Below are 22,455 nucleotides of genomic sequence, written 5' to 3' on the forward strand. Positions count from 1 at the left end.
GAGGTGCCAAATTGGCATGCCAGGTTGCGGAGTTGTTGCTCTTGTTTTGTGTGGTGCTCTGTTCCTGGAGCAGCACATGGAACACTACAGTGCTCAGCGACTCTCAGTGGATGGGCTCCTGCACCTCACAGGCCCCCGGGCAGTTACTGTCTTGCCAAAGGAAGCAGCAAGAGCTCAAGAGGAGCAGCACTCGGCCAAGCTGACACCTGGCCCCAGGCCCTCACCAGCCCATCGCAGCAGCACCTCAATGCTATCCTCATTTTCAGAGAGGAAGCTGAATGGAGGTGGGTGAGGACCAGAGGGCAGTCCTACACGGTACCCTGGCAGGACCAAGGAAGCCTAGCCTCTCTGTTCTCCGAGGAGAGTGCATGGAGTATAGAGTGGTGTCTGTGCCTGGGACCTTCACCTGGCACAGACCAGACTGGAGAGTGCTCTTCCCAAATCCTGTCCTAGAAGGAATGCACCGGGAGAGCAGCTCATTCTTTCTCTTGGGGATGCATTAACGCGTACTTTTTTTTTGGTACTGGGTATTGAAGTCGGGACCTTGCGCTTTCGAGGCAGAACCACTGAGCTAAATCCCCAGTCCGTTAACGTGTACTTTTAACCAGCAGGATCCTGACTGGCTGAATATCACCATAGCAAAACTTCTATCCCCATCTTACACAGGTGAATGAATGTCTTCTCAGCTCTCACATTCATGAAGGTGAAAACAGTGTAATGACAAGCCTGCGTCATTCCAGCCCTAAAGAGCGTCTTCCCATGAAGACACGGACTTTCTGCAAAGAAGCCTCATACAGACCATTAAGTGATACACTTCTTATTCAGTTTCACCCTGATGATGAAAATCGGCGATGTATGCGTGTCTTTTTGATTGACCCCCACCCAGTACTGAGGATTGAACACAGGGCCTTTGCACTGAACCACATTCCCAGCACTTGTGATCCTCCTGCCTCAGTCTCCCAGAGTGCTGGGAGTTTTCTGTTTGGTTTTTGGTACTGGGGATCAAACTCAGGACCCTGCATTTGCAAGGCAGGCGGCAGAACCACTGACCCAAACCCCTAGCCAAAGTGCTGGGATTTGATTGGGTACTTATAGAAACTGTAAGAATGAAAATCCAGACAAAATTCTTACTATGTTCAGCCTCAGATTGCACAAATTAAAACACGTTCTCAGCTTATGTGCATATTCTGTCGTAGAGAAGCAGAAGAGATGACCTGTGCTGGTCAGGACAGGCTGGCTCATGGCACATAACACAGCCCACTTCATAATGACCTGAACAGCACAGAGCGGTTCTACTCTCCAGTCGGTGACAGAGCCCCCGGGGACAAAGGAACCACCACCTACCACCCCAACACGCCACGAGTGGTGAGCAGCACCCTACTCTTTCTTTTGGTACTGGGGATCGAACTCAGGACCTTGTGCTTGCCAGCCAGGCGTGGTGCCACTGAGCTGAATCTCTGGCCCAGCACTCAGCTCTTGAGGCCTCTGCATCAGGCCTACCCCCTTGTCACACGCTTCCCTTGGCCAGAGCTTGTCCCATCTTCACACACCTGTGGCTATGGGGTGTGTGCAGTGCCCACAACTTCCACCATGTTCTGCACTAGGACATGAGTCCACGGGGGAATGAAACAGAAACATAAGCTCAAGGCAAACGAGGAGTTACAGTCTCTAGCTATGGAGGACAGACTGTTGGTGCCCTTCAGTGTATAGCAGTAGCATCAAATGTTATGGCATTTTCATCTCACTGGAGACGGTGATGAGCTGCCGTGTAACTGCTTTGCCTTAAAATGGCAATGCAATGTGCTGGGAATGACATCTTCAGCAGCTTAAAACAATCATGAAGAAAACTTTTAGTTAATTTAAAAACAAGTGAGGAGACACAAATTTCCAGCTTCCTCTAGGGGATCTCCAAGCACAAATGTTGAATGCCTCCATGCCACAGGTGCTTGCAGGAAGGCTGACCTCTGCTTCTTGCGTGGCTGTGCTGGCCTGGGTCCCTGTCTGCTGTGTTTCCCATGGTCTCTCTCACTCCCTCCCATTCCTGCCCAGGGCTCTGCCTGCTCTATCCAGTCCTGGACACACAGAAGCTCTGAGTCCCCATCGCCCCAGCCCTGGGTGTCCCTGGCTGGGATGCTCATACACCCGGACAATGGTGTAGCCTGTCTGTGCCTGCAGGGCCCTGCTGCTCTCTTTTTTTTTTTTTTTGGTACCGGGGATCAAACTCAGGTCCTTGCGCTTGTGCAGCAGGTGGCCACACCACTGAGCTAAATCCCCGGCCCATGCTGCTCTCACTCTTGCATCTCCTGATGGTGTGGGTCACCCCTGCCTTGCCTCTTTCCCCAGGTCATGGAGTCAGATCAGCTTTGGGAAAAGTGCTGGGCTATGTCTGGATATTTCTGGGTGCCTTCCCTAGTGGAAGGGGGTGGGTGTGTGAGGCCCATGAGCTCACTTACTGCTGGAAGGACACAGGCAAGTTCTGTCACCAGCAATGAAGAACCAGGACCCAGCCTTGTATGCCCAGCCACCGGCTCCCTTCCCAGGACCTGCTGCTCACCTGCTTCTGCTCCACCTCCTCCTCTCAGTTGCTCACACGGCAGCCAAGGCAGGTGGCAGTTTCATGTTGACGGGGCAGAGGAATAGCAAAGGCTACATGGCGACAGGACAGGTACTAGGGTACCGGAGGCCAGGCTGGCATGAGAACTGTGGTTCTTCCTGGAGTGGGAAGAACTAGTGGGGGGCCATGAGTCCTGCCTGTGCCGACGGTACCACTGTGGCCCAGTGGATAATGGGGCAGGGGAGGCTTAGCTGCTCTCCATTTGCATGAGGTACTCCTGAAAGGTTCTCTGCTCTCCACCCAGAGAGGGTACCTTGCCCAGAGGGTCCCAGAGGGTGGAAGACCCCAGCCATTTCCTCTGTGGGGCTTGTCCTAGTCTCCTGGCCCAAGGCTCCACCTGGGCAAGGGCTAGTCCCTGTGGGAGGACACATGGGAGGGATGTAAGCTTGCAGAACAAGGGTCCTCCCATGGCACTGCACCAGCCCTTGCAGGAACCCACCTGTGCACCTGGGACCTGGGACCTGGGTGTGGGGCTCCCTCAGCCTTGGGGTGCATGGGTGGGGCACTGTGGGAATGGGTAGGGGTGGGAGGGGGACCCCTATCAGGCAGAGGCTCCCCATTTGCTCCCACAGGGCGGGGCACCTGGCCCTGGCTCCTTCCTAGATATTGTAAAGGAGCAAGGGCTGCAATTTTAGCCCAACACCCACCAGAGTGAGGTGGAGGTGACCATGCAGAGCCGGAGGTGCGGGCGGTAACATTTCACTTCTGTACTCTGTGCCTCTGGGCATAGAGCCCAGCATGGTTCCCCCATGAGCCTAACCAACCTGCGAAGGCCTTAGAAGCTGGTGTCTTTGTGCACAGAGATAGGTCAGCTCTTGGCTAAAGAGGACAGACAGGGACTCCAGCACAGGCCCTGCCTAGGTGCAGCCTTCCAGAAGCACTGGGGCCAGGGTGGGCCTAGACACTGGGCCCTGGTACAGCCAGCCCTGGCTGTGGCTCTCAGCTAAGTGGAGCTGAGGCCCTGCCTGCTGCACGTCACAGGTCTGGCTCAGGATGGAGCAGAGGGTGGTGAGCCCAATCTAGACTGCAGACAGAGGCAGCCATACTCTCACTGGATGGTGGTGTAAAGGCCACATGCGACTCTGACCACTGACATGGTTGCATTTTTAGATGAAAAGGAAGCTGGGTCACTTGACTGTTTATTTTAGGGGTGGGTAGCAGCAGTAGCTACCCAGTGGCAGGAACAAGCTGGTGTGAACCAAGGTCAGTGGCAGGGGCAGGAATAGCTCAGCTGGCTCAGTGTCCCCGGCCCGCACCCATGCTCGTGGCCATGAGACCAAGTGGCGGCAGGAGGCATGGAACAGAAACAGAACACGGCTGGGCCAGCCCCAGGGGTCTCCCCACCCATCAGCCACTATGTGTCAAGTGAGCCCAACTCTTTGTCCCTTTAGATCCTGGGGCTACATGGTCTACCCACAGCTGCAGGGGAGAAGGGGCACGCAGAGTCTGGCTCCCACGCCAGGCTGTACGTGCACTCTTCCCCATGGGGTGTCTCTCAAGGAACACGGTGTTTCTGTCTTTAGGTGGCCTGGGGAAGGTAACATCAACCCCAATGTCCAGGAGAGAGTGACCACTGCAGCCTGGGGGCCAAGAGCCAAGGAAGCAGTGTGGCCTGGCGCCGAGGTTGCACACACGTGTGGCTGTACACAGCCAGCCACTCACTTTTGCAGGGCCTGTAGTTCAGGAGGGAGATCACACCCTGTGTAAACACCGTTTGCAACACTGTATTCCAGCAAAGCGCCAAAGCAGGGGTCCTGTTGGAAACAAGGGAGTCCAGCATCAAGTGTGTGAAGTCCCATGTCTCCCTGCGACGTGTGCACATTGCAGGCTCCCTGGCCATTTCCCGCTCAAGAGAAAGGCAACCTCCCATCCTGCACTCACCCTGATGAGCACGTGAGGGTTCCCTAGCACAATCAGCAGGGCTTTGGGTCTGGTGATTGCAACGTTGAATCTTTTTGAGTTGGACAAGAAACCCAAAAAATACCGATCATCTTCAAATCTATCTTCACTTGAACGTACCTGAAAAACAGAAAACCAAATAATAGTATTTTAAGGTTTTTGTTTGTTTGGCATGAAAAAAACTTGATACTTGAAAACATTTTAAAAAGTTAAGTCACAGTCTGACCCTATTTCTGGTTAAAAAGCAGGGGGAGTGCAGATCTTAGTACCATTCTGTCCAGAGACAGGGAGACCCCCCATGTGCTAACAGGTTTCCTTTGGGTGGTAGGGTTCTAGGTGGTTCTTATTTTCTTTTTGGTACAGAAATTTTCTAATTTATCTGCAATTAACAGGTACTGTTCAAGAATTAATTCAGAAATACAGAAGGAAGTTTTCAGTCACTGGATGGTGGTGTAGAAGCTGCATGGTTGGGCAACTCCTTTTTGACACATGTGTGCCGCTCTGCCCAACTACCTCCTTCGTCAGCACTGACCCTCCTCTACACAGTCAGCATTTCTTCCTGATCTTTGAGGTGTCTGGGAAAGAGCTTCCCACAGTCACTACTTCTGGTGGCACCTGGGCCTAGGAGTCCCCACTCTGCAACACTGTCTGTGCTAGTGCTCTGAATTAGGCCTCGCTGTTTTATACCTGAACACACCCAACACCCATGGAATATTAAGCGGCTTCACACACAGGGCCCCACCCCAGACAGGGTACCTACAGTTGAAATGATGATCACCAAATATTCTTGTCCTTGAAACTCCTCAACCGATCCAACCTTTATGTCCATCAAATCAACATTTCGCAGAAGAATTTTTATTTTCTCCACCTTTGAAACAGGTTAAAACATTAAAAACAGCGTATAAATCTAATCTGTTTACCTATCACAGCATAAATGAAATACTAACCAATGTACAGGGTTGCTTTTCAATTCCGCAACACAGGGGCTCAGAGTGTGGTTACATGAGAACAGATGGGCTGCCCACCCAACACTGATGGGGCAACTGATGATACACAAGGGAAAAAGTAACACTGTTCCCTACCTCAGTCTCATATTCCAGTGCCAAGCGGATTTAAAATCCTAAATGTGAGCTAGGTGTGGTGGGCGTGTTTTTAGTCCTAGCTACTTGGGAGGCTGAGGCAGAATGGTTGCTTGAGCTCAGGAGTTCCAGGCCAACCAGGACAACATAAGAGACCTTGTCTCAAAAAAGAAAAGAAAAATCTGGGTGCAACGGTGCACACCCATAATCCAGGACTTTGGGAGGCTGAGGCAGGAGGATTCCAGGTTTTGAGTTCTACTTGGGCAATTTAGCAAGACCTTGTCTAAACAAAACAAAACAAAACAAAAAGGCTAGGATGTAGCTCAGCACAAAGGCCCTGGGTTCAATCCCAGTACTGCAACAAAGAACCTATGCATACTCAAAAGTAAATGCCAAATGGCATTTACTTTAAAATATACATACATGGGCCAGGGATTTAGCTCAGTGGTTCCGGCGCCTGCCTCGCAAGCATAAGGTCCCGAGTTCAATCCCTGGTACCAAAAAAATAAATAAAAAAATTTAAAAAATAAAAAAATAAAAATAAAAAAAAATAAAATATACATACATTTAAGACTTCCAGAAGGAAATTTCGGAAAATGCTTGGTGATCTTAAGTCAGAGAAGGATTCTTTGATAAAAACACCACAAACTGGGCTGGGTATTTAGCTCAGTGGTTCTGCCGCCTGCCTCACAAGCGCAAGGTCCCGAGTTCGATAACCGGTACCAAAAAACAAAACAAAACAAAAAGACCACCACGAACCCTAATGGAAATTATTTACAGATAGTCCCTGCCTTATGATAGGCCAACTTGGAAATGTCTGACTTCACAATGGTGTAAAAGTGATACACACTGATTAGTTACTACACTTCCAATTCGATCTTTTCTCTGGCCGATGAGATGCATAACAACACTCATGGTACTGGGCAGCAACAGAGCTTCTGCTCATGGTCAGTCACAGCTGCCCCTCTACATCCATGAGCCCCACATTCCACAGACTCAGCCAGCCGAAGATCACAAACGTTCGCAGTCCCACACTGGCAGCACCTGTACTGAGCATGTACGTTTTCCTAGTCGTCCCCTCAGCAGTATGTGTAACAGCTTTCTCCACTGCATCTCCACTGCACAGGTCTTGTAAGTACTCTAGAGATGATGTGCAGTGCAGGGAGGACCTGCACAGCTGCTATTTGCTACGGGACCTGAGCACCTGCAGACTGTGGTATTTGTGGGAGTCCTGGGACCAACCCCAGTGGATATGGATGGCAACTGCATGGTGTAGCTAAGTCATGACACTCGGCAAGTTAAGAGTACTGAATGCATTACTGCTTACAGTGAGTTTCCAAGATGTAAGCTCAAGAAAATCGAGGAGCATCTGTGTACATTTGGCTACATTAAAAATGTTTAAAAATTCCTAACAAATGATATCTCTAACACAACCACCCCGGGCCTGAGAACCACAATATGTGCTGGAAGACCACAAACTGTTGAAAACACTGGAGAGCAGCTGTAGGGGTCACTAGGTTTGAGTCGGCAACTTTAGGAAATAGGGAAAGAACAGCCATTGCCAGGGAAAGGCTCAGACCACAGAGATCTCAAGGTGGGTTTCAAATCCACTCCCTGGGGACCCCTACTGGGCAGTGGGGATTCCCAGCTGCAAGGATGCAGCCTGCCAATGCCTTCATCATTCTGCAATTCTAACTCTGAGCACTGCCTCCAGCATGCCCTGCATAACCCACACATGGCCTGAGGAAGGGTTTGAATGATGCGAAATGCAGGGTGAAGACAGTCACAGCAGAGATGCCAGAGTGCACAGGAGGCCCTGGACTCACTGCTATCTGCACAGGGCAGGAGGAGCTGAGCTGTGGAGACTGAGGAGGGAGAGGCTGTACTGGATGGAGGTGGACAGCAAGGGCTGGAGAAGCTTCTCCAAAGGCAGATCTTGACCAAGCAGGGTGCCTGCTGCTGGCAGATCCAACTGTTGACTCTGCTCAGCTGTATCGCCAGATGAGTGACTCACTTGCTTCAGGAGCTTGGAGGCCTGCATGTGCTAGATTCTATGTTGAATATGGGGATGAAAAGGTTGTACGGCAGAGTTCTGGCCAATCCCCAAGAGAAATCACACTTGCATGGAGGAACACTGAAACAAACACCTAAGCCAAATGTTCATGCAGTGACTAAGGTCAGTGTGGAAACCTGGAGGAGGCCCTGAGGGCTTGAGGCCTGAGCTGATCCTAGGGTGGGTGAGTGACACACACCAGGTGAGTCCCTAGGCTTCTGGGCCAGCCTGGTGTTACAGGCGCTGGCTTCCTCTGGGAGCCTGCTAGTGCACCTGAAGGGCTCCAGGTCAAAACAAAATCCAAGCAAAATAGTGCCAGCTGAGTGAGGAGACAGGCAAACTCCTACCCCCAGAGTAATCACATCCCTGGAAAAACTGACAAAGACCTTTCGGCACTCAGGAATCAACCAAAACCACACAATCTAAGTGTTCATGTTTGAGAGATTGGGTGATTGACCAGTGGGTGACAGCGGTAGAGACCCTGTGGTTCTTTGGTCTGGGGGCTCTTCCACCTGGGTGGGGTAAGGCCAGGCCTAGAGGGCTGTCAGTGGCAAGGTGATCTTGGAGAGAGGCAGGCCTGACTAGCTCCATGACATGAGGTGGGGCTGGCAATCAGCATGTTCCTGGCTGACGCCGCACCACGGCTGAGAAGACTGAAGGAACCTGGTGGGAAACCGTAGCCCAGGAAACTCAAAACAGCCTAGGCTCTGTCCCTGGCAGCACCCAGGAACCCCTGGCCCGCAGACAGTATCCTTACCAGACAAGGCGGTGAGTGAATGTGCTGCCCACTGCTTGTCAACTACAAAGCTGTGCGGACTCAGGCTCTGTGAGCCAAGCCTAAAACCTTCTGAAAAGAAAACTCAACAGGTACGTCAGCTGCCATGCACAGAAAGAGATGGATGTTAAGGACTGAACTCAGGCAATGAGGAAGTAAAGCAGCAAGCAAGAACAGAACCCAGGGATCATCTTGAGGGGAAAGCACAATCCAAAGGTGCTGTACAGGAAACAGGTCAGACACAGAAAGTTAAAGATTACACAGTTTCTCTTATGTGAGAAACCCAAAGTATAAATAGTGAAATAAAAGAAAAGTGGAAAGAAATAGGGAGGAAGCTTTCTGGAGAAGGGGAAGGGGATCAGGAGAGAGTGGAGGGGTGGGGGTAGGGCAATTCCCCAGAGCAAATGTGAATATTGTGTATCATAATCATATACCAATAAAAATTTTTAAAAAGTTACTATATTTCTAAAATTCTTAATTTTCAACAAAAAAATAAGACATGCAAAGAAATCAAAAGTGTGATACACATTCAAAAAGAAAGAAATTATTAGGTGGTTGCAGTAGTGCATGCCTGTAATCCAGCTATTCAAGGGGCTGAGGCAGGAGGGTGCAAAGTTTGACCCTAGTCTGGGCAACTTGGTTAAGACCTCTTCTCAGAACAAAAATACAAAAGGCTAGGAATGTAGCTCAGTGGTAGAGCATTTGCCTGTCATATTTAAGGTCCTGTGGTAAATTGCCAGTATGGGGGGAGAAGAAGAGCAAAGAGGAGGAGGAAGCAGCATTATACTAGTGTGAAGACTGTATAAAGACTTTGAGACTACTATCACAAGTATGTCTGCAGAATTAAAGGAAGCCTATGGAAAGACTCAAGGCAAATACAAAGACAGGAGTGGTTCCCAGTAAGGAAGGAGAGTAGAACAACGAACCAGTTGGAAGTCTGTTGAAGTATGACAACTGAGGTAATGATTCTTGGAAGGGATCAACAGCAGATAGATTCCAGATGGCAGAAGAAAAAATGAACTAGCCAGGCATGGTAGCACACGCCTATAATCTTAGCACTCGGGAGGCTGAGGCAGAAAGTTTGCTGAGTTCGAAGCCAGTCTGGACTACACAGTGAATTCAAGGCCAACCTGAACTACATAGCAAGATCCTGTCTCAAAAAACAAAAACAAAAACAAAAACAAAGAGTGAGCTCAAAATAGACTAACAGGAACGATCCAGGCTGAAAAAGGTGATAAAGACTGAGGGAGAATGTGGCGGTCTGTGGGGTGACATCAAGCCACCAATCTAGGGAGAAGGGCCTCAGCGGAAAGGAGAGAATGGGTGGGAAATACAAAACAATACTGGCCCCAAACTACCTAAGTCTGATGAAAATCAGTGATCTACACATCTAGGAAGTTCAATAAATTCCAAGTTGGACAATACTGAGCTGACATCGCGGAAGATGGCTGCAGTCCAAAGGCAAGTGCTGAGGTCCTGGGAGGGCAATGACTCACCTCCACAGAGCACGGCCCTCACTTGAGCTCACTTCCAACATGCAGCCAGGCCAGCTGGCCCTCCAGGAGCAAAGCTGGAGGTGGAGGGCATCCTCCAGACAGACTGGTGGCTGGGGGACTTGCCTTCCTCAAAGGAAGTGCTCCATCAGAGGGGACATGTGAGGAACTTTTCTTAAGTCCCCCGGCCAATTTCTTCACCCATTTCCAGCTGACAAGATTTCTTGTATTTACCATGTCAAAAAGGGGGGGAAGAAAGCGGGGAGAAAGGGGGGGGAAGGGGGGGAGGAAGGGCCAGGGATGTAGCTCAGTGGTTTCGCCGCCTGCTGCACAAGTGCAAGGACCCGAGTTCGATCCCCGGTACAAAAAAAAAAGGGGGGGGGAAGTAACAAGATAGGTTGGTCACTTAGGAAAAGGAAAACATGGAAAATTCAGTAGTAATCAGGGGCGTGAAAATGTCTGCAGTTGAAGATGGTGCAGCCAGATGCGCAGGACCTGACCAGCAGGAGGTGCACAAACACAGGTGACCTGCAGACTCCTGGCAAGTCACTTACCTTCTTCAAGCCCTGGAAGAACTAAGTCTCACCTCACACAGGCCCAGCTTCAGAAGAAATGAAGACACAGTCCTGCTTTCCTGGAGCTCTTCCTCATCCTCTGGTGTTTACACACACAGAGGCAAGGGCTCCATGAGTGACGCTCGTGTGTGTGGCATGAAGGTCTCATCAGGGCAGTGAATGCATGGGGTGGGCATTCTGGTGGTCACAACACGGGGATCCTTACTGGACCAGGAAGTCACATGGAATGAGAGCCGTCTTGAACCCCTTCAAGGACGGCAACAGTAGCCAGGCATGGTGGGGCACGCCTGTCATCACAAGCTCTGGGGGAGGCTGAGGCAGGAAGACTGCAGGTTTGGGCTCAGTCTGGGCAATGTGGCATGTTAGTGAGACCCTGTCCCCAAAATTTTTTTAAAAAGGGCTGGGCATGTAGCTCAGTGAGAAGAATCTGGGTTCAATACTGAGTTCCACAAAAAAAAAGAAAGAAAGAAAGAAAGAAAAAAGAAAAAAACCTCCCCCTCCAAGAATGCCAAAAGCACTCCTTTTAAAAAACTCACTGAGGGTGGGGATTTAGCTCAGTGGTTCTGCCCCCTGCCTTGCAAGTATAAGGTCCAGAGTTCGATATCCCAATATCCCGGTACCAAAACAAAACAAAACAAAAAACTAATTGAAAGCTGAGATTGGCAGCTTTGGGGGGGCGGGGAGTAGCTTTTTCCTAAAGAGCTAAATATCAAGGCTATTCCAGAGGTTCTTACAGAAACATGTACAAGGTAACCACTTAGAAATGTACAAGGCATGCTGGGCTCTGGCTCTAGAAAGCAGGTAGCTGCTGTAACAGGGCACTCTTCAAAGGTGGTCCTGCTTCCTTAAAAACCTACTGCTAGTGGTTCCGGTGCCTACCTCCCAAGTGCAAGGTCCCAAGTTCAATCCCCAGTACCAGAAAATACCCTACTGCTGTTCAAAATGAGCTGGTTTCTGCCTTCCACAGACTCCACAAACCAAGGAAGCAGGGCTGCAGCAGTCACGCAGAAGGAGGAATACTAGTGGTCCTACCTGCTTCCGATAGGGCGTGATGACACCTATGTCCTTGGCAGACACCTGGTTGGACATGCTCTGGGCCAGGAGGCAGCAGTAGCGCATAACCTGGACAGCCTCAGCTGGGTTGAACCAAGATGGGCTGCGTCCTTCACGAGCCTCGCTGCCCTGAGTTAATGAGGAGAGAATTTTACTTACAATGATGTTTACCAAGGGCCCATTATCAGGAGCTAAAACAGGAGTTAGAAATAATGAATATGACAGAAAAACTCCTACTCTCATGGAGAACGTAAAATCTAGCAGGGTAGTAACCATTAAATAAATCTACAAAGGAGGACTGGTTGCACAAATCTATCATTTGGGGACTGCTGATGAGGTGGAAGTCCAGGGAAGAATTCTTTTCTTTTTCTCCCCTTTAGAATCTGCCCAAGCTGCCCTCAGAACTTTCAATTCTTCTGCCTCAGCCTCCCGAGTAGCTGGATTACAAGTATGTGCCACCATGCCTACCTAGTAGAACTTCCTTTATGTAACTTGACTAAGGATGAGCAAGAATTACCTGACAAGGAGCAGGCTATGCTGGAGGGTGGGCATGCAGGGCCCTGACATGGAATGGCTCTCAGCTCTACAGGCAGAAAGAAAGGACAACAGGGCCAAAATCCAGGGAGCCCATGAGAGCCCACAGCATGGTCTGATAAGAAAAGAATCAGCCAGCAAGAGTCAGTCCTGGAGGTTGTGGCAAGGTCTCCTCCCCACACCAGCCACAGGGCTTTTAGCCAACCCCTAGCTGTGTCTAATGAAACTCTTATTCTCCTGGACTGTTCTTAATAGCGAACAGAGGCTCATTCTTATCTTGAGAAAATCTTAAAGGATAACGGGAAGCTGGGTGTGAGGGTGCATACCTGTAATCCAGCACTCTGGGAGGCCCAGGCACAAGGACAGACAGTTTGGATTCTGTTCCACCAATCTGTATCTTTTTTGTCAACCACATATATTTTTATACTGTATCCTTTACTCCAATTTTGTTGTGTTTTGTAACATATTAACTCAATGAAACATTCACAATGCCATTCTATTATGGGTTTCTCATGAAAAAGCCTGCAGTGATTTTCATTTAGATTATATTAAATATGCGGGTTAATCCGGGAAGAACTGACATCTTCAAGACACTAGCATTCACCTTCCCCACTCCAGCCCCGTGAGATGGTTAGACATATACCATGGACACAGACCAACGCCAAGGAAGGGCAGGGTGGGTGCTGTGACAGAAATGAGTGACCCGCCCATCCTGCTGTTACCTGACACAGTAAGGACCAGGTTGTTCTAGGCACCACTTACCCTCACCCCGTGGAAGATGAGAGGGAAGCCTTTCTTGGGCAGCTTCTCCCAGCCCAGCAGTGAGGTCACCACTTTGGAGTCTGCACAGACTTCGAGCTCCCTGTGATAGAACAGGCGAGAGGGCAGTGCCAGCAGGGCAGAGTGGGACCTGTAGTTCTTCACCAGCTTTGTGACCTGCAGGGAGAGGACAGGTGCAGGACATAAGGAGTTAGCTCCATACATTTCCTGTCAAGGGGAAGGAGGTTCTGCATAGCCAACTCAGTGCCTGCCCGTGTCTACTGCTACTCCTGTCTGTCCCTCTTCCAGCCCGAAACCAGCTGCCAGACCAAGCTCCTCCAATGACTGCCCACCCAACAGTTCATGTGAGAGAAAGGTGGACGCTATGAGGAGAGGTGGGTGACAGGCATGCTGGGGGAGGCGGGTAACAAGGCATGCTCCTGGGTCTCGACCAGCCGGGCATCTCTTAGGGGGCAGACGGCTCTGGTCACCCTCTTGTGTGCTCAAGCTTCACACTGATCCACTATCTTGTGACCTCAGGATCTACGTGAAGCCTATGCAGCTATGTCTCAGCTGGGTGGCAGGAAGTCAGAGAAACCCTGGCAGAGCTGTTGGTTGTGAGGACAGCACCAGCATAAGGAACAACACTTCCCTTCTGCCTCCAGCTGGTCTGGGAAGTTCACATGGTGCAGGGATCTGCTATTGATCTTGGCACCCATCAACCCCAGGACTTTGACTCAGGGGAACAACTCTAAGCCTGACCTAGTATCAATCATAACACTGGCCCAGAGATACAGGTAATGGGACAGAGGAAGGAGGCATGTGGCTCCCTGGTTCCAGTTGTTCTGAGGAGAAAGGTGGGAGCCATAGGACAAAGTTTTTATGTCCTGAGGTTGGGGCCAGAAAGCTTCCTGGACCTTGGAAGGGGTGCGACAGGATGCGCACAGCACGCTGGCCCTGCCCTACTGTGGCCCAGATGAAGCATCACTCCTTTCCCCAACAAAGGCCACTGGTAGGTCCCCAGGGGACAGGGACACTGGAGCATGAACACCACGTCCCATGGCAGCAGAGCTCTCACACACCTTTCCAGGTACAGCAGATATCACAGCCAGGCTCACCGTGGGCAGCCGCATGGTCAGAGGGAGGCTTTCTGCTCGGTGGTCCGTCCCTTGGAGGCCCCTGGCCACCCTTCCCATCTCTCTACTCCACTGCCGCCTCCTCATATTTCCAATGGGACTGATGGCTAGGGGGAGGCTCAGGCCATTTCCCTGAAAACCTTCCACTATCATACATCATAAACACTTGGAACACAAATCCAAGACGGAATGTTGTCTTTCTTTTTTGTATTGTAAGATCCAAGGTTCCTGAGGTCAGAGTTCCACAGCCCCACCTCCACCCCTAGAATCTATCTGAGGCAGCAGAGAGGCCAGTGGAAGGCTTCCTCTTTTTTTTGGTAGTTACAAAAGCCACTTCTACTTTCCTTCCACTAATGAAGTCACATGGATTTAACTTCCTATTGTTTTGGACCCTAGTGACTCTGTGCCATCAGCATCACAATGTCTGGAGTCCCCACCCCAACAGAATCCTCAGCCAGGTAGCACACCTCTTGCTCCTGGAACAGAAGAGCAGGAGCAGCGTGCTTTAAACCCCATCTGGAAGGTGGGAAAGTGTGCTGAGCTGCCTGCACAGCCCGGGAGGTGTCCTATGCAGGCTTCTCAGGATTCTGCACCTTCACAGTGGGAAGGATGAGGAGCGGCAGGGCTCCTGTGGAGGTGAAAACTCCTCCTCCTGGGAAGACAGGAGCCTCTGTCCATGATGTGACTTGTGGAGAGGAGGGGAGCTGATGTGCAGCGTGGCAGCACCCCACAGGCCTGCCCTCAGCCACTCCACCCCTGGGGGCCACTTCTCTAGTGGAGCTCTGAAGGCGGCAGACTCAAACTCACCAACAGGGGGTTGTAGGCACCACAGGCACCAAATGCATTCTCATCTCTCAGATACACGGCTCGGGACATCAGCCTCTCCAGCATGGACATGTTCAGCCCGAAGGCCATGGCCAGCCTGGACTTGATAACTGGGCCAAGCTGCATGGGGTCGCCAGCAAGTACAATCTGCAGCACACGGGGGCAGGAGAGGAAACTCGGCCCCACCCCACAGGGAGAAGGTCAGGGCTAACAGCTGGCATCTCTCACAGGCTAGGGTCAGCATGTTATGCAGGTGGAGGCCCCATGGAGACAAGGCAAGAGGCCAGGAGGCCAGCAAGAATGAACCGACAGCAGCTAGGGCAGCCCACCGAGTGGAATGGAGGAGCCGAAAAGGTCTGAGCCCGTACGCACAGCCTGTCTGCTTCTCCCTGCAGCCCTCTCCTCTGCCCTACCGACTTCCCAAAGGGACCCGTATTCTGGAAATCTCCCTCCTACCTGGCTGTGGGAAATCACTCCTGGACTTCAGAGGCCCTGTCCTGGAGGAAGCCCCACACACACTCTCACCCCGAGGCCACATGCTCCACCTAGACCAGTCCTTGTCCCTCCTGCCCTGCCTCATGCTCTGCCTCCCAAAGCCTGGTGACCTCGCAAGAGGGATGGGACATGCCCTTGGGGGAACCTGACACATTCTTATGCCAAATGACCCATTTGACTAGTGGGCAGGGCAGGGGCAGGGTTAGGAGTTGCAGACGACATCCACATCATTGGGGAGGCACCATCGGAGAACAGGAGGGGCCTGCCAGGATGAAACATGGCTGGAGGGGCTGGAGTCAAAGTGCGGGGGGGGGGGGGCACACACACATGGTGCAGTGCAGGTTAGAGCCTAGCAGGAGGAGGCTTTGTCTTCTCTCCTGGCACATGGGGCTCTCGGGGGCATGGATCAGAGGTGTTGACTTTGCTTCTACATCCCTGAGGACCAGAATGGCTCACTGTCTCTGCCTGCAAGTGCATAAGCCACTGAAAGGCGCCCTTTTTCTCCCTGCCTCCGAGGACTGAGGCTGTGATGAGGGGCAGAGGGATGGCCTGGGCTCTCTGGGGCCCCGGAATTTCACCTGACCCCTATGAGGCTGTGACTGTCCATCGCCACAGAAAACAGGATCAAGACAGAAACAGCACACGCAGCACACAGCCCTGGCCTTACCTGGCCACTGACATCTGAAATCAGCCCCAAAGGAATAAGGCATTCCGGTTCACTCGCCTGCCCAGCCTCATCCACAAACACGTGTGTGAAGTGTCCAACTCTGGAGACAGAGATGTTCTGAACAGTAATTCTTATCATGCTATTTAACAACCAATGGCTGACACACTGGCAAGGCCTTGCTCTGTGCCATGGGGTCACAACAGGGCCACCAGGGAGGTCAAGTGCTAGAATCTGGAATCACCTGGCTGAGGCTGAGGATGGTGGCAGAGCTACTGGAGACACCCAGTGCTTGCTCGGTGAGCAGTCTGTGCAGAGGGAGCAGCAGAAGCATGCATATGAGCAAAGCCTGAGCGCCCACTGGTGGCTCAGCAGGCTGGAGGCCTCCACAGCACATCTGTTCCTTATGCTCCTCTCCACCATTCACTAAGACCCCACACTTTCAGGACTAGCTTCACCACTACCAAACCCTGTGAGCCTGGCAGGCTGCATCATTCTCTGCCATTTTCCCACAGGACGGTGGAGTGTGGCCAATGCCAAATGATGATGACTGGTCAAGCAGCAGCAGTGGGCACAGCTAACTGGGCAGGTGACAGGGATGGTGTGGTTCCTCCTTCTGTGCACCTCCTAACTCACTCTTTAGTGGCTGTCAGCCTGGGCATGACCCAAACTTCTAGGATGACAGGCTGACACTGCAGGAGTTCCAGTGGTCCAGGGGCAGCCCTCTTACTGGCCTGCATCATGGTAGGCCTCACGGCAGCACCAGCATAGTGATAGCACCAGGCTTGGTAAGAAGGAAGGTGCCTGAGCCACACGCTTCCAGCAACATGACAAGCCTCCGGCCTGTGCCAGCCTGAGCTTGGTGCTTATGTTCCTGCCTCCTTGACTCAGATGCTAGCTAGGAACGTTTCCTAACTTCTGAGCCTTGGTGTCCCAGAGATGAGGTCCCATGGTCAGACAAGTGCCAGAGGAGACTCCCTCCCTGCTTAGGGTAGTGCTGGGCTTCCCCTGCTTCTTGTTGCATCTTTGACCCTAGGCCTGACCTCGTGAATCCCAAGCTAAGGACCCCACAAATGATACCCTTTCCTATGGAAATGACCACACTTCCCTTTTCCCACCTCAGGTCTCAATTTCTGTTGAAAACAATTAATATTATGCACCTTCCCAGAATATAAACATTCTGTTTTCAACGTGGTAAAAGCTCCAATCATTTAAAGTCACTTCTAGATAATACCACCCCTTGTTGTATCTTCTGAGCTCCCACAGCTCCAGTCTCCTGGTGGCCCACCAGGCTCTCAGCCTGGAAAGTTCACCTCCTGAAAAGCCGTAGCACTGCAGCCTGCCCTGGCTGGCCAGTTCCTCCACCCACCTGCATGTTGGCTTACCCACATGCTGCCCCTGCCCTGCATCCCAAAGACTCAACCTTAAACAGAGAAGGCTGGGGCTGCTCTTGCTGCAGTTTCTCTGTCTTGAGGCCTTTGCTGTAGTTAACCTAAAATTCTTCACCCTTGTTTAGACCTGCACTGACCAACACAGTTGTGAACAGCCATGTGTGGCTCTAGGGTGCTTTGTGGTGGCTAGTCTGAAACACGATGTGTTCTAAGTGCAAAATACACGGTGGATTTTGAAGACTTGGACCAAAAAATGTCTTATCACTCATTTTTATACTGATCATACAATGAAATGGTATTTCGTAAAAATAAGGGGAACCAAAACAGTCACAAAATGTTTTGTAACCTGTGGGGTGCCAGGCAAGGCTAACTGCACACTGCTGTGCATGGGATCTACAGCGAGGCAGGTAAGGTGTAGGTGGGCAGGCAGTCACTGGCACAGCCACCGCCAAGCTGACCCTATGAGGCGAGGCGAGGGTTAAGGCTCGCACTTGGCAGGTCTCGCTTCTCTGCTCCCCTCACCCTCAGCCTGGCTCTCGTTATTCCTGCTGCCTCCCTCCATCTCCTGCACACCAGTGTGGATATACTTGCTCAGCCTCCCCTCAGACCCAGCCCTTCTCCCCTGGCTCTAAGGGTTCCTGAAGGCACCCTCCGTGCTGCCATCTTCCCTGCAGAGACCCCACACCAGCGGGCACGAGGCTCTAGCTGTTTCTTAAGCTGCAGCTTTCCACAACCCTGCATGCTGGTCATCCCTGGCTGCCTGGTTGCCTTTTGGTGGCTTTCTACCAAGTGAAATCAGGAGGCACACCCCCATGAGGCCAGACCTCCTCTTCCAGTTCCCTCCCTGTTGTCCCTCCTGTTCCCAAGGCTCTGGTTCTGTAATTTCCTCTAGGCAAAGGTACCTAGCTCTTCACTTGCAGGATCCCTGTGTGTGTTAGTCCAACCGCCTGCCAGTCCCACTGCTGAGTCCTCTGAGTCTCTGTGGTCTCAGCAAAAACACCACACCTGCCCTGCTTGCCACTCTACCCACAGCCACCTTCCTCCCCACCTCTTCCCTCGCCTTAGATGCAAGCACAGGAAGCACACAGACCTCCGCCCTGAAGACACTGCACCCACAAGACCCTAGGGCTTACCTCACTCCTATCTGGTAAAAAAGCCCTGCACTGCTGCACGTTGTGATTATTATCCGGAATCGGGAGGCTCTCCAGATGTCTTCCCCATCTGTGCAATATGGTTTGACAGCATCAATGATGGTCTAGGGCAAAGAGGGTGGAGTCAGTCTGTTTTTCAAATTAAGTATTTTGTTAAATTGGCTAGAATAACAATGCTGAAAGGAATTCTAAAAGATAATCTTGCCCTTTTGCCACTTCTTAGCCAGGGCTAATGATTTAATATTGCTTTCTTAAATTAAAATGTCTGTACTTTCATTATCAATTAAGTCCATGATTTTTGGATTCTAGAGCAATGAATGTAATCTGATCCTCCAGATGCTTCTAGGGAACAACTTCCATATATTTTCTAGTCTCAATCCTTTTTTAAAGCCATACCTTCTTCTATAATTTCCCTAAAGGGTTAATTATAACCAGTAAAACAGAACTGAAAAAAAAAACAATACATCTGAGGATCAAATAAAGAGGAACATGAGAATTTAACAAAGCTTAGGTTGTTCACAATAGGACTGATGCTCACAGAGCAAGTGCGGGGATACAGTGAAATAGGAAGAAGACCCCACCTTGTAACTGGGTTGTGGTACAAAGTGGAGCCATTTCTTCTCCTTCAGGACTTCCTGTGATGCTCTGGTGCCCACCACCCTTCTACCTCCTGCTCATACACGTCCACTCCCCGAGGACGTAGCCATGGTGCCCACCCATGCCTGGGGCTCACCTCCTCAAATCTGCACGTGGCATTCACCCGGACCATGGAGGCAGGCCTCAGTACCTTGCTTTCATGCAGCCGCAAGCACACAAGGTCAGCGGCACTGTTGGAGGGGGCACAGACCAAAATGCGGCTATCCTGCAGAGCATGATGTACCTTCATTCAAGACACAAGAGACCAATGGTAACTACCAATCTCCAAAGCAACATCCAATACACACAGGTTTATTTATAGGGCTCAAGGCCACAGGGTCAGATGTTAACCCCTGAACACCTCTGAGACATGGCCCCAAGACATCAGGGTGATGGTTCTGCCTAAGACAAGTGGTTAGACGGTAGGGTTCTGTGCACTATCCAAAATCCTAAACTACCTTCCTAGGCAGAAGCCAGTCACGCTAATTCTCAGGTGTTCAGCTCACAGTGCAGTACTGGCGCAGGCACTTGAAGGATGCTTTCCAATCAGACTCCTGAATGACATAGAAATACTCAGTAGTATACAGTATTTCTGTAAATTTAACTTGAAATATAAAGGGAGATACCAGCAAATTCTGTAGACTGGTGACTTTAACCATTGTCAAGGTAACTTCTGAGGCAATCAAATGGTTTAGAATTCTAAAGATGAACAGTTCCCTTCTATAGCTATGAAGCAAGCCTTTAAGACCCTAACATTTACATAAACATACCAGAGGAGGTACATGGATTTTTCAAGTGCTTTGACATTTTTTTTTTCCAGTACCGGAGATTGAACTCAGGACCTTGCACTTGCCAGACAGGCACGGTGCCACTGAGCTACATCCCCAGCTCTTGACTTTCTGACTCTATAGTTAAGGGTGATGCTTCCTGCAGGCTCAGTGTATGAACACAACACAGAGCCATTATAGAGCCACCACAGCCCTCACCTGCAACACAGCCTCGATTATGGTCATGGTTTTTCCAGTTCCAGGAGGTCCAAAAAGAATATATGGGAGTGGGCGGCAGTCACCACTCAGAATTCTTCTAACTGCAAGCTTCTGATTTTCATTCAGCAGCGGATTGAAAAACTCTGTATCTCTTGCTTTAGGAGTATGTGTTTCATCGACTGCATTCATAGTTGAGAGAGTTCAGTTAGAGGCTGGACAGCTTTGTACAACTGTAGGACACACCCTTGCTTGGTCAGGCATCAGAGCACCGATACAACCCTAGAAGGCTGAACTACAACCACTCAGAGAGGCTACAGCTACACAGGTACGCCTACAAGCCAAGTGCAGTGGTATATTCCTGTAGCCTCAGCTACTTGGGACTAAGGGTGGGGAGAATCATTTGAGCCTAGGAATTTGAGAACAACCTTGACAACACAGTGAGATTTTGTCTCACACAAACCAATCAACCAACCAACCAACCCGACAGACAGACACAGACAGACAGATACGTCTACAGCAGCTTAAAAGCTCCATAGGAAAAAGCAACCAAAATCTGAGTTTCTCCTAAGTCACCTAACCTAAAGCACTGAGTCTCTTCTTGGGTCCAGTCAGGACAAGGAAAAGACCCTCTTGCCCTCTCTGAGCAATCTGTCAGACACAGTATCCCCAGCTGCAGCATGTTTCTCCAGGCACCTATTTCCAGGCACGAGTTCTCTTAGCTGCTCTTCTCTGAGCCCCTCACACAAACGTACCCAAATCACTTATCTCTGCAGTAGAGGTCACCATCCTTGGCAGATCCTTGGCACCAACACTCTTCTCCTTCGTTGAATGTCTGATTTGGTCCTTTGTAGTTTTCCTGTTCTAAAAAAAGGTCATACAGAACATGGTATTTACCTAATTTTTTTTCTTTTTGGTACCAGGGATCGAACTCAGGACGTTGCACTTGTCAGGCAGGCGCCAGAATGACTGAGCTAAATCCCCGGCCAGAACATGGTATTTAAAAACAGCTTTGTGTATACTTGTTTAGTTTGAAGAACAAACATAAACATCTACCAATATTCTGTTATTGCATTTATCAGCTCTTTGGGTGGATAACAGGATGTATCATTTGAAGCGTAATAAAAACACAGGATACCTGATAAAAAGCTGCCAAAAAGTTTATGCTTAATGTTTGAACTCTTCCACAAGGAAATATAAACAAATTCTGTGTTGAAGAAACTAAAACAAAGCATTAGATTTCTTTTTGGTACCAGGGATCAAACTTAGGACCTGGTGTGTGCCAGGCAGGTGCAGCATCACTGAGCTACATCCCTGGCCCTTAAAGCATTAGATTTTAACTCAATCCATCGTTCCCCTTCCAAGGCTGGCGCGCGTGTGTGAGGCCTGCACGGAAGGCTGATGCTCCTGGACGGCCATCGGAGGCCTCTCCTGAGTGGCGATGAGAACTCTGCTGCGCAGCGTCTTGCATACTTTCTGGAAGGTGCCAACAGCCAGTGCTACCTCTCTCACTCTCCCAACTGCATTCAAGGTCCCACATAAGAGCTGGTTTTACGGGTGCATTTACACATAGATGGAATCTGCCCTGGAGTTTTTCACTTTTCTCTATTACAAATAACTGTAATTTGCAGCTTTGTACATGTATCTTTGTGTAATCACTTCATTACCTTCACAAGATAAATTCTATAATCTGTAAAACTGCTACATCAAAAGCTCCCCCTTGAGCTGGGGATTTAGCTCAGTGGTTCTGCCACTTGCCTTGCAAGCACGAGGACCCGAGTTCGATCCCTGGTACCAACAAAACCCCCCCAAAAACAAAACCAAAAAAAGCTTCCCCTTGAGAGCTGGGTGTAATGGCATATACCTGTAATCCCAGCACTGGGAGGCTGAAGCAGAAGGATCATGAGTTCGAGGCAAGCTTGAACTATATAGTGTGACCCTGTCTCAAAAAACCAAAAAAAGCCCCAAGTTTCGCCATTAAAAAAATTTACACATATTGCTGAATTTAGTCCAGAAGGCTACACCAATATGACCTCCCACTACCATCCTGTGGGTGTTAGAGTATAGCTGACATGCAATAAGATACGAGTATATAAATTTTGTAAGTTTTTGCATGTAAAACTATCAGTCTGCTCAAGGTGGTAAACAGATCATATCTCAGAGATTCCTCAGGTCTTGGGTGGGCTCCATTCCACTGTTACAGGCTTGGTTTACACGTCCTACACTTAATACAAATGGTGTCATGTGGTATGCATTCTCTTTTGGCCTGACTTCGATCACACAGTATTATTTTGAGATCCATCTATATTGCTGATAGTTCTTGGTATGGTTGAATAGAGT

The 22,455-nt window shown here is 50.2% G+C and overlaps 1 protein-coding gene across 2 annotated transcripts in view; it reads right to left on the reverse strand.

Annotated features, from left to right (window-relative positions):
- Positions 1 to 3,584: 3,584 nt before the first annotated feature.
- The window catches only part of Mov10l1 (Mov10 like RNA helicase 1), a 70,682-nt gene continuing 51,811 nt past the window's right edge, over positions 3,585 to 22,455 (reverse strand). For both annotated transcript variants that reach the window (XM_021258762.2, XM_021258760.2), the window contains 11 exons: positions 20,871 to 20,979; positions 20,119 to 20,297; positions 19,230 to 19,376; positions 18,479 to 18,600; positions 15,958 to 16,057; positions 14,778 to 14,942; positions 12,838 to 13,011; positions 11,521 to 11,670; positions 5,274 to 5,381; positions 4,496 to 4,633; positions 3,585 to 4,368 (listed from right to left, as the gene is read on the reverse strand). In XM_021258762.2, coding sequence (XP_021114421.1) covers positions 4,273 to 4,368; positions 4,496 to 4,633; positions 5,274 to 5,381; positions 11,521 to 11,670; positions 12,838 to 13,011; positions 14,778 to 14,942; positions 15,958 to 16,057; positions 18,479 to 18,600; positions 19,230 to 19,376; positions 20,119 to 20,297; positions 20,871 to 20,979 — 1,488 coding nt within the window. In that variant the 3' untranslated portion in view covers positions 3,585 to 4,272. The remainder of the gene's footprint in view (positions 4,369 to 4,495; positions 4,634 to 5,273; positions 5,382 to 11,520; positions 11,671 to 12,837; positions 13,012 to 14,777; positions 14,943 to 15,957; positions 16,058 to 18,478; positions 18,601 to 19,229; positions 19,377 to 20,118; positions 20,298 to 20,870; positions 20,980 to 22,455) is intronic.

Source organism: Heterocephalus glaber, unplaced genomic scaffold (assembly GCF_053883595.1).
Source record: "Heterocephalus glaber isolate CG9 unplaced genomic scaffold, H.glaber_assembly_v1.0 deba00001444, whole genome shotgun sequence".
Taxonomy (NCBI): Eukaryota; Metazoa; Chordata; class Mammalia; order Rodentia; family Bathyergidae; genus Heterocephalus; species Heterocephalus glaber.